The sequence below is a fragment of the Amia ocellicauda genome, chromosome 6, assembly GCF_036373705.1.
Source record: "Amia ocellicauda isolate fAmiCal2 chromosome 6, fAmiCal2.hap1, whole genome shotgun sequence".
NCBI lineage: Eukaryota > Metazoa > Chordata > Actinopteri > Amiiformes > Amiidae > Amia > Amia ocellicauda.
Genome location: NC_089855.1, coordinates 15,283,270 through 15,298,483, shown reverse-complemented (window position 1 = coordinate 15,298,483; position 15,214 = coordinate 15,283,270). Strand labels below are relative to the sequence as shown.

The 15,214-nt window shown below is 41.6% G+C and overlaps 1 protein-coding gene across 2 annotated transcripts; it reads right to left on the bottom strand.

Annotated features, from left to right (window-relative positions):
* Positions 1–1,571: 1,571 nt before the first annotated feature.
* On the bottom strand, positions 1,572–14,588 carry LOC136751037 (coiled-coil domain-containing protein 81). Of its 2 annotated transcripts, none has more exons than XM_066706282.1 (15): positions 14,317–14,588; positions 13,743–13,804; positions 13,181–13,334; positions 12,253–12,509; positions 11,884–11,969; positions 11,092–11,243; positions 10,249–10,381; positions 8,486–8,618; positions 8,258–8,404; positions 7,928–8,035; positions 7,404–7,573; positions 7,150–7,228; positions 3,735–3,961; positions 3,334–3,459; positions 1,572–2,696 (listed from the first exon to the last, which is right to left on the bottom strand). In XM_066706282.1, the coding sequence occupies exons 1-15, from the start codon at positions 14,390–14,392 to the stop codon at positions 2,558–2,560; spliced, it is 2,049 nt and encodes a 682-aa protein (XP_066562379.1). In that variant the 5' UTR covers positions 14,393–14,588; the 3' UTR covers positions 1,572–2,557. The 2 variants fall into 2 exon arrangements, with proteins under 2 accessions (XP_066562379.1, XP_066562380.1); XM_066706283.1 differs by lacking the exon at positions 1,572–2,696 and adding an exon at positions 2,717–2,927.
* Positions 14,589–15,214: the final 626 nt, after the last annotated feature.

Here is a 15,214-nt window from a genome sequence, read left to right as displayed (position 1 = left end):
TATATATAAATGTAGCGACTTGTTAGAGAGCAATATACTGTACTTTGCAAACGTATTCAGACCCCTGACCAATTCTCTCACATTACTGAATTATAAATGGTACGTTACAATTTAGTTTTGTCTGATATTTGATTTTAAAACACTGAAACTCAGAATCAATAATTGTAAGGTGTAAGTTGGGAAATATTTGTAAGACAAATAAAAAACTGAAATATGTTGCTTGCATAAGTATTCAACCCCCCCATATTAATGTTTGGTAGAGACACCTTTTGCTGCAATAACAGTTTTAAGTCTTTTGGGGGTAGTCTTTTGTACCAGCTCTGCACACAGTGTTGGAGTGATCTTGGCCGGCAATTGTGCACTGCAATTTGCAGCTTTGACTGAGCAACTGTAGGACATTCACCTTTTTGTTCTTGAGCCACTGCAATGTTGCTTTGGCCTTGTGCTTGGCATCATTGTTCTGCTGAAAGGAATTTCCTCCCAAGCTTCAGTTTTTTGGACTGAAGCAGGTTCTCTTGCAGTATTTCCCTGCATTTTCCTGCATCCATTCTCCCTTTAATTTTAATAAGATGCCCAATCCCTGCTGATGAGATGCATCCCCACAGCATGATGCAGCCACCACCATACTTCACTGTGGTGGTGTATCTTGATACATGGGCAGTGTTAGGTTTGTGCCACACATAGCGCTTTGGGTTTTGGACACAAAGCTCTATCTTGGTCTCATCTGACCACAAAAATCACAGCTGGGTCACTCTCATGATCTCTGTCAAACTCCAGACTTGAGATGGTACTTTTTGAGTAACGGCTTCTTTCTTGCCACCCTCCCATATAGGCCAGTGTTATGCTGAGCTCTTGATATGGTGACAGCAACTTTAATGGTTCACAGGTGGAGGACAACGATAATATAATTGTGTCCTCATTAGGGCAATTTCTTTCATCTGTATAAACTGGGAGCCTCCACAGCACAGGGGCTGAATACTTTTTTTTTTTTCTTACAAATATTTCCCAACATAAAACCAATTTCACCATACAATAACTGATTTTGATATTCAGTGTTTTACAATAAAATATCAAACAGAACGGAAATTTCAATGTACCATTTGTAAATCAGTAATATGAGAGAATTGGTCAGGGGTCAAGGCACTGTATATGAATATATGCTACACAAAACAAAAGTGCAGTTTGTGCTTTTTCTCTAACAAAAAGCACAAACAGGGGCCTGCAGACATGGGCCAAGCTATTAAATAAATAAATTCTTACATTCAAATGTAATAGCTAATTATTACCCACAGCTCACTGGAACTGGAATAACTTTACGAGGCCAACCTGACTTAGTGAATGGACATGCTAATATGCTGGTCTTCTCTCAACTACTTTTGCCATCTACTTTTTATGGAGAATAAATTTACAAGATTTTACAGTAGGTTTACATATCATTTTCCAGCTGCCAGTGGGATGTTCCAGTGAAGTGGAATAAACAACAGCAGGTAAACATATACAAATGGTGAAAAATATGTTGAAATTGATTTGTTTCATTCAGAAAATGATAAGCATTGACGGCAGAGTCATTGTTAATTACAATAGTTTATTGGCATTCTATTGCTTCCCATCACTTCACACAGTATTTTGTTATTTTCATTAGTACGTACAAAGGCTCTTAAGCGCACAATCCAGAACAGTTATATTGAATGTTAAGGTGTTATTTTGTTTCAGAAAGCTGAAGGTATTGTTTTTTCCCCACCATTAGTTGGCATGCTGTATATCAACTACCACTGACACCTTTGCTGCAGTCCAATCCACTCTCAGGGACTTCAACCAACACATCTGCCCTGTTCTCTCCATTTGGATCGTATGTTCAGTACAGCATTTCAAATGTCCGATAAACCAGAGATGAATATATTCCTACACACTGTACAAACAACAGTATGAGGAAAACATAGCAGCAATGTTCTTTCAAAAAGCAATTTCAATAAATGTCCTTTGAAATCTCCAGAAAAAATACAGATTGTAAATTATGTTTTTGTTGTTGTTTTCATTTGGATGACAGCAAGTAAGGAATGAAGCCAATAAATTAATAAAATACATTAATTATATTTAAAAAAAAACATCATGTACCATATGTGAATGATTGTTTCAGCTCCTACACAAAGATCTGCACTTATTCAAGGCACCATATGAAAGTAAATATGTTACTGTTTCAGAAATGAGATGCTAAAGGTGGACACAGCCGTCAGTATGAGTGTTCTGTGACTTTCACGTTCTGAGTGGTGTAGTTATTTATTTAGTGCAAACTTTGAATTCAGTAAATATCAGTTCTTAAATAATGTGTTTGATACTGATGCTTACAGACAAAGGGGGGGGAAAAGAAAACTTCAACATGTTAGCCACTTGGTATCAGATGAACAGATTAAATCAAATGATTGCAGTAAATGTTAACAAAAAGCAAGGAATTTCAGATTAATATTAAAGTATTAACCCAAACAATCATGACATAACAGAATTTAAATTCACACAGTAAGCCAGCTTAAACAAGGATAAGGGTCTGTTTGTTTCACAGCTAAATCATCAGGCGTGACCCAGGGATGTATCTGGAGTCCTTCCAGATGTTGGACTCTCCACGGTTGGTGGTGCGTCTCTTGCACTGGTAGCAGCGGCGGTACTTCTCACACTGGTCCATCAGCTGGCGGCTGCCAGACCTGGAGGAAGAAACAATACCAAACAGGCTTCAGCAGACAGACACAGGCTGGATGGAAAACAAGCCTCTGACCCCCCCACTGCTGAAAACTACAAAACTCTGCTCAGTGGCCGCTTCATTTTTTTGTAAGATGCTTCTTTCTCCTTCTCCTCAATGTAACTGCTGTGAAGTCCATGTCTGTAGTTTGTTAATACCGAGTGGGTCAGTTGGTCCAAAGGATCTGTCCCTTAATCTTTTATTTTAATACAAAATAAAACAAGAAGCATCGTCAGGCATTAGCATCGTCACAAATTAAGGAAAAGTTTTGAGGTTTGGATTCAATATCAATTTGATATCTAATGGCTTGGCCTTTTGATGTTTAGTATTATTAATATGCAAACGCCACCCTGCAAAATTATGAAGCTAATCCAAAGAATGTACAAATGCTTGCAACTACTTCTGACAGTCTTTACAGAAAACAGACACTAATGCTTCCAAAATATTGATTGTGAGCACATTTCTTGCAGGCCAAAAAATTAAAAAATTAAAGAAAATGCACTATTGTAATTGTCACCACCCCTACCAGATATTTACTAAGCTACTTGAAGCTCAAAAATGGTTAAAAAAAAACAGAAATAAAAGTTTATTTTGACTGTTACCTGATAAAACTGTGCTCCTCCTGTTCTCTAAAGCACTTGGCATCGGCGCTGTGGGCCCAGTTGTCTTCCAGAGACGCCCGCATGCTGTGGAGCTTCTCATGGCGAGCGATCCGATCTGCTACCAGCCTGATAGAAGAAAAGAGAGCAGTATTACGAGGTGCATCTGTATCATATGCAAGCCCAGCAAGTACAGATATCCTCCAGACACCTTGTAAGGTGCAGTCAGTCCAGCTTAAGGCCTGAGACCACATGGATTCAATCAGGCTCTATGACAAGCAAACATCCTTCTCACAGTGAGTCAGGTGGTCATGATAATCAAAACAAAACACTAATGTCACATAGTTCCTGGGTTATTATAAAGCCTATCCTACCCCACCCCATGTCTCCCCTGGGTCACTCACTCCTTCCTGGTCCTTTTGAGCACCTCCTGCTCCTTCTTCTGCTCCAGGATGTGGTTGAAGAGTGCTTCTCTCTTCTTTTGGGTGGCCGTCTCCAGCTGCTCCTGGTACAGCTGGTGTGCACGCTTCCTCTGCTCCTGCAGATTCTTGTTGGAGGAGTCGAAGGCCCCAAAGATGAGCCCCTCTGAATCTGACTCGCAGGCGGGCAGACCTGATGGTTTTACCTTCACCTAAAGGGATGGAACGCAGGGTCACTGACAGAGGCTCAGATAAGGAAGAATCGACCCCATACACCAGCATTTAAAGCTTAAAAACAGCATGGGTTAAAAGATGTCAACTCTCCATATACAAGGAGAACTATCCAATCCAATAACAATTTAAGGGATTGTATGTATTATGCAGTTATGCAGTACCAGGTTTCCAAAATGAACATGTTTGAACTCTTTTAACAACAAGAAATCTCCTGGCTTGGGACTGGGTGTGCACTGAGCTGATGTCACCTCTTTCAGGGCACATTTATATTAGTAGACCTCATTAGGAATGTAACCAGGTACATAACTACCGAAGTTTACGCATTAGAGGAAACCCCTAGCCAGGGACGTCATGCATCTAAATGTTCTGAGGGGGCTGAGTTGGTAAACAAATTACGATTCTTCAGGGTATGAATAATTTTGAACATCATTTTTGAACAATTATGCAATCATGTCCAATACTGAATGTCTGAAAATAGCATTATTGCAACAAATACTGAATATACACTTACATGTATGTCGCTAAAACCCGCTGTAGTCTATGAAGGATATGAATAATTCTGGAGAAATTAGGAAGTCTCCTCACTATGCTGGAACCAAGAGTCAACGGCCGGAACATTTGTTAGTTCACCAGACCAAGGAATCAGGAGAGGTTGAAACCCAAGGACGCACTGAAAGGGTGAAAGGACGAACTTAGTGAAGGTGTTCTGTGCATACTTGGCCCGTGGCAGGAACCCACTCCAGTCATGTTGAGTGTTACTACAATAAGTATGCAGGAACTGCCCGAATTTCCTGGTTCATCTGCTCTGTTTGTTCATGGACTGCAGATGGTAGCCAGAGGTGAGGTTGATGTTGATATTGAGAGCTTTGAAGAATGCTGACCAGACTCTGGTGCTGTTGGGTAACCCTTCAAGGGGATGACAGCAACCAGGACAGTGGTTTACCCTTGGGAATTGGGAAGATCCAAGAGAAAATCAATCGCAATATGCGAACATGGTCATTGTGGGACTGGGAGTGGTTCCATGAGACCTGCTGGGAGTTGTCTGGAGGACTTGTACTGGGAATAGATTGTGCATGCAGAGACAAACCGTGTGACATCCTGAACCAGGGTGGACCACCAGAATTTCATCCTGACCAGGGTAATAGTGCGAATGTGAATCTGGTAAAGAATACAGCCCATTGAGCTTGTCTTGTGTTAACCAGTTTCCGGTGGTCAATGAGGACCAGGAAAGGGTATTGAGCGCCCTCTAACCAGTGATGTCACTTGTCAAAGGCCAACATAATGGCCAAGAGTTCACGGTTTCCTATGTCATAATTACGCTCTGCTGACACAGATTTTTGGAAAAGAACATGGATACATCTTGGCTGGCTTCCCATGTCTTTGAGATAGCATCGATCCCACTTCAGAAGTGTCTACTTGTACAATAAATGGAAGAGAAGGGTCTGTGTGTTTAAAAATTTAATCGTTCGTAAACAGGGCCTTGAGACGAAGAAATTACTCATTTGCCTTACTCCATCTGTCCAGGAAAGGTCGCAGGTCAGAAAAGAAGTCAGAAGTGCTGCCACAGAACTAAAATTCCTAATAAACTGCAGATACAAATTGGCAAAGCCTAGAAATCTTTGGAATTCCTTGACAGTTCAGGGTTGTGGCCAATCTGTGACTGCTCTGACCTTGTCCAGGTTCGTCAAAACAATTTAAGAACCCTCTCAGTACTTTACAGCCTGTAACACCAAGAGGGCATTCAATAAACCAAACGGCATTACCAGATACTCATTTTGGCCACTTTGAGTGATGAAAGCTGTCTTCCACTCATCTCCTTCTTGAATACTAATCAAGTTATATGTACTTCGCAGGTCTAGTTTAGTGAAGAACCTGGGCAGTACTGGGACAGTCAGGGCAGGAGTCTAGGAAGTGACCTGCTTGGTCACAATAGAGGCAGAGGCGCAGTTGCACTCTCCTCTGTCTCTCTACAGCTGTTCGACGTATGTAAGTGCCATGGAATCAGACACTGGGAAGTAATTGGGCAACTGACAAGGTTGAGGCTGCTGACATGAGGAGTTCAAGGTGGAATGCTTCCCTCTAGTTTTCCTAAGATTGTCAAGATGGATAGAAAGTTGAATGAACTGCTCTATACCCAGATATTTGTAACAACAGGCTAATTCTGACTGAAGGTCTGTGGTGAGACCCTGTCTAATGACAGCAATTAATGCATGATCACCCCATCCACTCATAGCTGCCAGTGTGCGGAACTGGAGAGCATAATTGGCTGTGGAGGAAGAGCCCTGACAGAGTTGAAAGAGCTGCTCCCCTCTGCCGGTTGATTGAAAACCTCCCTAAAGTGAGCTAGGCAAGCCGAAAGAGAGAGTGTAATTTCTCCTTGCTGTGCCCAGTGAGGAGTGTGATAATGAAGGCAATTTTGGTCGCATCCCTGGGAAAGGCAGAGGGCAGGGAATCCAAGAGTAGAAAATGGAAGAACAGGAAATAAGGCTCGGAATTGTTACTAAAGAGCACACAAAAGACTATGCAAAGGGCAACAACGGGGTATATATACTCAGAGCAGATAACAGTGGATGGGTGTGCTGAATGAATGGGGGAAGAGGGTCAATTAAACTAAATGCACATGGTGCTTACGAATGGAATGTCGGAGACAGAGCTAGACTTTGGGAGATGGTGACCTCTGGTGGCAAACTTGGAAACTGTGGGGTGAAGATAAGACAACCGAATAAGCAATAAAGACTAAAATGCCTAAACAAAGGGCATTTTGAAGAACCTGTTGTAATAATCAAAATGTTGCTCAGTGTGTGATGTAGCTACTGAACCTCACTGTCTCACAGACAATGTGCAACAGAGACACAGGCAGCGCCAGGTACACACTCGATAATGCGCATGTGCTGATTAAGAGGCTGTCACTAAATTGCATACTGTAGCTGAAGTTGCGAGGGATCATCTAAGAGAAATCATATTTACTGAAATGTTTCTACATATGTTTGAACAATGGAAATAATCTGTGCCCCAATGGCATGACGCCACTGCCCCTAACAAAACAATAGGGTATTATAATAATTGATGAGTAGGCATAATACATTAACTGCACTACAGTTTTAAAACAGTATTGATGTATTGTGCTGCTCTTGACAAAAATCTGGACAGATGTGTGAGGCATTACCTGCATATCCAATGCCTTGTGGTAGTTTTGGATTTGCTCAGCTTTCTTCTTCCAATTCTGCTCCTTCAGGGCTGCAATTCTGCAACAAAATAACGAACATGGGCAATGTGGACAATATTTTAATTCAGGAACAGGAATGATCCTATAAGGCTGGGACCCCTCCGGACTACAGCAAGCTCCCTTTCCCAATGCTGACCACAGAGGGATTCAGAGCACTGACCAAGACAGTCAGTTGAGAAAAGCACCAGACTCACTCCTGAGCAAGCTGAACCTGTCGGAGATGATCTCTGAGCTCCTGGCTTTTTCTCCCCTGGGCCTCTGTCTCCTTCCTCTGGCTGATCTGCTCGCTCAGCTCCTGCAGGTAGCGCCGCTGCTTGGGCTGGTGGGGGGGTGTCGGGGGCCGATTCTGGAAGATGTAGGAGTTCTGCAAAAAGTCCAAAAACAAAACACTCAATACACACATTCTGAATAATTACCATTTATACAGGTGCACAGACAGGTACAGCATTCCTCAAGAAAGGCACACAGACACAGAGAATGTCACTGTTATTGTAGACTCCTTTATCCAAGATGCGGCGAGGGGGTGTGTGTGTCTGAGCTCATGCGTATATGCGTATATGATAGGTGTACTGTGGCCTCAGATTCTGATTTCTATATGTACTGGATCTCTTCAAACAGCTTCATTTTGAAACAGCAGTGGTGCTGTGGTGAGAGACATTTAAGTAGGGTACGCCCCTCTCATTAATAAAGCTGAAGTGGAGTGTGTGCTGCTTCTTACATGAACCTGCATGGAGCTCGCAGGCTTCCTCCCTTTTGTAGCTTCAGAGACGCCCAGATTGAACGCAGCAATCTCCTGTTTTTTTTCTCTGGTGTCCTGTAGTCCAGCCTGTGTATCAAAGGGAATTCTTATTAGACATCTGTCTTGACTGCAATAAATAAACATAGTAGTTCTCTAGAATACAGTGAGGTAAGTACTGTGAAACACTTTTCTAAAGGAATGTTCCTGATAATTTGATTTGAGATGTCAGTACATGAACTTAATTAAAAAAGTGAGGCAAACTATCCTTGAGATGTCAGTGATGGGCAAGAGACAGGGTGGCAGTCGGACCTGCTCTTTCTGCAGTTCCTCTTGCTCTTTCTGTTGCTGGTGGAGCATCAGCAGTCTCTCATCTTCCTTCTCCTGCCTCCTCCTCTCCTCACTCAGGTAGACGGGCACATTGCGCTGGGCCCTCTGCATACACACGTAGCACAGCTCCTGGATGATACAGGACGTTAGCTTGCCACACGTCTCACTGCTGCACTCTTCATAGCACAGCCTATTGCCACTGGTACTCACCTGTCCTGCATGGTCATGGTCAGCACACTCAGAGCCCAGGGGGACGGGAGGACTGGACACCAGGAGAGTGTTTGCCTTCTGCTCCAGCTCAGGGACATGACCCCGAGATGGTAAAGAAAAGCCAAGTCTCCGCCTGGAGAGAGGAGAAGGATTTTTACTGCCTTTCATCTCGTTGTGTGGGAAGATTCAGTGAGTGTAAAAAGGGAGAGCCACTAAACTGAGAAGGAGAAGGTCAAAGATCACTCTGGCAAAGACTTAATCTTGCTCCAGACATCAGGGAGACATTATTCAAGATGCTCTTTGTGTGGTCTTAGCAATGTTTAAAGTCAATGGAAAACCAGATATTTAAATGTAAACTGTCCTCTCTTTTATTTTCCTGAAATTCTGCAATTCTGGAATTTCCTTTGAACAATTTTCTCAACACAGGCCTCTATGTATCGTAATGTAATACCCACAGTGCTTCAGCACTCAAAGTAGTTATTAAAATAAGTTCTCAAACAACACAAAACACACACCCTCTACATAACAAATTAAATTCTGCCAACTTATAGACCAGACTCTTGCAGTGAAAATACTTACAATGTAATTTCATCCCAGTGACAGTAAAGGGGACAGGTGGCCTGTCACCTGGCCCCCTGGCTGTGATTAAATTTAACTTAGTCATGGCTGCTCACTCCGTGTCCCACAGGTGGCTCCTGCATGTTTAATAGGCCTGCATGGGCTGTAGTGGCTCGGTGGCCTCTCACTTTCTGTGGGACAATGGGGTGTGTTGAGTAAAGCTTAAGCAGCCACTTTAGAAGCATGATTAGTGGCTTCTCCCACTCCATTAAACATTGATCTGGCAAGAGTAACTGGAGCCCTCTTTGGCACCGGGGAGGTGGCTTTCTCTACCTGTCTGCCATGTGTGTTTGGCAGGGAAACAGATCTGCCTCTCGTCTGTTTGCGTGGGCTTTTGTTTGCAAAGGGAAATTGTTTCCACGGCAGACCCCCTGCAGATGCTATGGGAAGAAATATGAATACGCTCATCCAGCTGCCTCTCTTGTGCAAAGTTTCAGGATAAAACCATAGGGCACAGTGGGGCAGAAACAATCACTTGTGACCCTTAATGTGGTCTTTTATTGTGGATCCACCAGAGGATTTGTTTTTGTAAAAATTGTATTATTCAAATACATTGGTGACATTTGTAGACTATATCTGAACATGTGAGATAGCAAAATAAAAAGGACAGGTCAGTCTGAGTTCTATTATTCACATAATGGGCTGGTTCCATAGCCCCAGAATAGCACTAGTCCTGGGACTACCTACTGTTATTTTAGGTAGGGTAGTCCAAGATTAATGCTAATTGGGGTCTGTGTAATCAGCAGTATATGTGTGCCTCCCTCTGGAAGGGCCTAGATTCCTATAAATGTGTGTCCTATAGAGGCAGTGAGTTTCAGGGGCTCATAGGGCTCATAACTGTTTGTGTGGCATGAAAAAATGTAAAGGGCAGCACAGTTTCAAAATGTGGAAATCATGCCATGGTAATAACACTGATCCCACTGTCAAGAGGGTTTTGTACAGATTAAAAATATATACTTTCTGAGAAAGCTAATAAATAAATAAATAAATAAATAAATAAAAAGCTGACAACAGTTTTTGGTGAAGACTGTTAAGCAGAGAGTCTGTAATAGAAAATAGAAATGTGAATGAGTCACTAAAAGAAAAAAAAGTGATTACTTGAAAATCCTTTCATCCCTCATATTCAGTTTGTTAGCATTAGTTACCCTTTGTCTGCCTGCCTCTCATCTGCTGTGGTGGGCATCAGACTCCTGTCCAGCTCCTCGTGAATGCTGATTCCAGTCACTCGACCCGGCTGCAGCGCCGGTCTGCGGATCCTCTGCCTCATCTCCTGTGGCTCTAAGAAATGACCAAAAAGGTTTTGTAAAAGGCATATTCCAGCCCTGCACTCATGGAGGTCACCTAGATCAAACATCTTATCACACAAATACCATTAATTACTGAAGAACTGCATGTCTTTCCCTGTGTGTCTGTGTACACAAGGTCTTACTGTGCTACAGTACTGTGTTATAGTTCACCCTGATACACAGAAGAACATGGTCTGATAAGAACCGGTTTTAACCAGCACTTTGGGTTTGATACATCATACAAACCTCCCTTATATTAAACATTATGTATGCCTTAATTTTACCCCGGTTTGACCATATATGAGTTTAATCAGATAATAATAATTAAACGCTTACATTATTTTTCTTATTTCTATTGCAAAATCTGAGATCAGGCGTTCTCAAACGCCAGACTTCCCAACCCGTCTCAGAGCATTGACATGTTTAAAACTCACGTGACAGTCAATTCAGCTCAAGCACTGAATGAAATGTGATCAGAGAAACGGGGCTCGTGAGTGTGTGAGTCCCTACCTGATTGTGATCAATTACACAGAACTGAGAGATTTATTTCCTTTGTGAAACAAACAAACTAATCTAATTTTGTGTGGTTAAATAAGAGGACATTTGTACAGAAAAATAAAGAATTGACCTGCAGTGCTATTCAGGCAATTAGCTTGAACTAAAAAATAAGCAGTAAGGATGTGGAAGAGACTCGTCAGTCACCTCTAGGGCCCTGCGCCTCCGTAACAGCTGACTCCAGGGGTCTGGGAGAGGCGACTTCAGTGGGGAGCTTGTGCTGCTCCTGATCCACTGTCACTCGCTCCTCTGTGATCGGCTGCATTCCCTGTTCACTGGATGGTTCCCTCAACTTCATCCTGGCAGCAAAAACAAAACCTGTGTTATGCACCACAGTCCATAGCTTTTACATGTTTTTTTTAAAAGCACAAACAGCTTGTAGGAGACTCTTGACACTGAGAAGAGAGAAAAATAGATTATGTAAAACAATATATTTCCTGGCAGCTGTTGTAAATTTGCTTTGATGGTTCCACCAAACAAACCCTCTTCTCTTAGACTCTCTTTAGCCAGTTACACCCTTGAGTCCATCTTGTGATGTTGTATGGAACATTTAATCACTTTTATTAGCAATTTATTTTTTGCAATGTAGTTCATGAATTGTAAATCTCTCACCATTAATAAGCTGTGAAGCCATTGTTATAGATGTATTTAACATACTTTACGTACAGTATTGTACATTATACATTTGTGTGGGAGTGTGTGTGAAACACAATATTGTATAATGTACAATATGGTACGTAAAGTATATTAATTTAGAATTTAGAAAAAGGGAAGTAACATTAAGACTGTACAATGCACTAGTTAGACATCTGGACTGGATAGGATCCTTGGATCACTCAATTATGAATGGACACCAAATGAGCACGATGGGTCGAATGCCTTCCTCTTGTTTGTAAACTTTCTTATGTTCTTATGAAGCTTTTATGCCAGGGTGCTCACCTGGGAAGCAGCACTGAATTGCTCGTGCCTGGTCTCTGCTGGGTCAGTGCCCTGCCTGATATCACTGAATCACAGGTCCCGGGTCTCTGAAATACACAGGGAATTTCCTTTCTTTGAACAACGCATCATATGGACAACAAGCAAAAATAAATCGTTCTATAATCTTGCGTAACCGTAGCCATTCCAATGTGAAATAATAGAAGATTCCTGCATCAACAAGCCACAATCCAGGCACTTCTCTAGTGATTGTGCAAGGAGAGCAATCACAGTAAACACACAGGAGATGTATGTTTGAATGAATGGTCTTGACTGCTTCAATATCATTTGTATCATTTCTGAAGTGCCACAAATGGGGGAACAAAGACTCACATTTAGGAAGGCCTGTGTGAGGTTGCCACTGCCATCCATGGCATTGAGAAAGTCCTTGTAGAACCTCATCTTGGCGGTGCCCTGGCGCAGAGACAGCACACCGATGCCGTGGAAGTTGAAGTGGGTGCTGCGCTGGGATGCAATGCAGCGGTACAGCAGCAGCAGAGTCTCATGTATGCAGCGCTCCACTGTGTCCCGATCGAATGGGGTCCCCCATGACAGCGCCGTGTAGTTCAGAGGGACCACCGGCACGTCGCCTGCAGACAGGAAGGCACACATCAACAACCCATTCAATAGACTGGGCAGAACAAATACGATTTTACATTTTGCTTCATCATTTCTTCCAGGGAACTAAATTCCTCTCTTTGGTTGGGCAAAAGTAGTGATTTTTTTTTTTAATTCAGTGCAGTTTGCTTCTAATAATTGTCTCCAGTGTAATCAAGCTGCTGGTGTGTGCAGATCAGTTCAGTGTCAAGGATGTAATGGCAATGAAAGCTAACAGATAGTTTTGTCAGAGGCCTTCTTTACTGAAGAAAAACCTACCCCCCTTGAACTAATTCCTCATTTTAATTGGCTGAGCAGTTACATTTCACTCATGTTTTATTTATTCATTCACTTATTTACTGTCATCACACCCCACTGCTGAGAAGTATAGGTTTAAATTAAATTAGCCTTCTGGAAACTGTTGTAGGGCCAAAATAATTCGACAAAAACATCATGCCAAAATAAAATTAGGCATTTAGTATAATGGGATAGAGAAATTAGAACCTCTAACTGATCCGTCAGTCAACAATAATTACCTTGGGAATCTTTACACTAGCTAATCACTTATTGGTGTCACTTATTTTCCAAAGCACTAAGGAGTACTTGTACCATTCTTCTGTTTTCACAATTCACATACAGCGACTGTGCTGTGTGGGGCACTAACCTGCCGCAAGCATCTTGACCTGCTTTAAGCCATGCTTTTGGGAAACCTTTTCAGACAGTTGAAATATTGGTCTCTGAATTAAAATAACCTTATTTCCCATATCAATCTTCTGCTGAGACCATGTGAAGGTCCCAAGTCCATGAATATAAACCCCCTGAAACACAGAAATGACAGAAAAATAATCGGGATATGTTAAATTAACAAACCAGTTACAAAACCTGTTTTAATTCAGTTTATTTTTTATGTGGCTTTTTTTTTCCTGTATGAACAACCCCAAATAAAAACTGGAGTATTCGAATTGCATATAAATACATATAACATCTCTTAAGCTACAGATAAAATATAATACAAAGGGTTGTTTAATAAATGCCTTCTACTAATATACAATGTAGGACTGTATATGACACATTTGACATAATCATTAGGATTAGGATTTAAATGTAAGGATGTTTGACCCTTTGCCTGTGAAATTTTAATTGCAATATTAATTTTGTTGTAAAGTAGTTGAAAGAGTTGCTTATTGGCATTGTGTACAATACAATGGGGTCTCTGGGAGTCTTACCTTCTGGAGAGACATTTGTCCTTGAACGAATTCATAGACACTCGTCCAAATACTATCGATATCTGAAAGAACAAAAATAATCACACACGTTTAGGTGAATATACTGCTAACATACGTTAAATATAAACATAAAATAATGTATATAGGTATTATGACACCAACACAAAACTACATCTCAATTTGCAGTTTGAATCAGTCCAACGTGGGATGGTTTGTGCAAAGGTGCATTTTGTCATTGTCATTTCATAGATAGACTAATATTTTCCCACAAACTCGCTCTTCATACTAGCACCACAGTTTTGTCATTTACTCAACATTGTGCACTGCTGTTGCGATTTAGTGACGTTTTACTGACGATAATTTGGAAGATTCAAATAAAAAAGTAAAATATATTGTATTATATTAATAGGATACATTATATATGCATTTTACATAGTTCCCCTTCTTTAAATATATATAAAGAAGGGGACAACATGTAAAATGTACATAAATTATCAACTAAGCCATTCTAAACTGGCACAGAGCCCAACATGCAATAAGAAAACAACAAAAAGAAAAAACATTTCCCACTCACCATTTTCTGAAAGTTTAGAGAGGGTTGGCATTGCAATCCTGTCTGCATCTGGTATTGATAACATGTTATCAGCCATAGCTAAGCTGCAGTTCAGTCCCACTGTATCCGATGCAAACAGCCAGATATGACTAAGTAATTAAAGCATAAAGCACAAGCTATGTATCCTCAGTTGAATTCTGCTAACATTTGTGTCCGCTGGTCCACTCTTTCCGTGTGAAAGCCGCTGATTGAGATGATCCCCACTGTGCTCTACCGGCGCTACACTAACATTGCCCGTTGCCATGAGCGACGGAGTAAGACACTCCGCAGGGCTCTGATTTGACACAAGGTTTCCGCACAGTGTGAGCACCGGTTACAGCGGCTGTGCTTGACGTCGTTATGATCAAAGCACTGACAATCGCATGACAGTAAAATACGAAAACATAATATATTTACCCTGAGATTTAGAAACAGGGAAAGTAACTCACGCAGGATTAGTACAGGCAAGGTTGGGGCTGTGCAGTTACCCGATGTTGGACACTAGAGGGCAGTATACAATGCCTTTCCAATGGTCATGCTCTTCCAAAATAAGCAACTGGCATCTTTCAGTGCTGAGCCCACTGACTTAGGAAACGAGAATACAACTATAAAAACAACAATAAGGTCAAAATATAAACATAAGTTGGTGATGCTTTCAAAGGTTTGTTTCTTATCATGCTTCATTATTGTATTGTCCAACTTGTGTGACATTGAGGACATTACAAGGACATGGCAGCTTCACACTGTTTCTGGCATCAGTGGATGAAAGTGTGTTTTCTTCCCACATTGTGCAAGAGATCCAGGTTAGCCTCCTCTTTGTTCATTTACAGTTTCAGAGCCCAGACAGCCGTTTGTGTCAGGAGATGAATTCTGTGGTCAC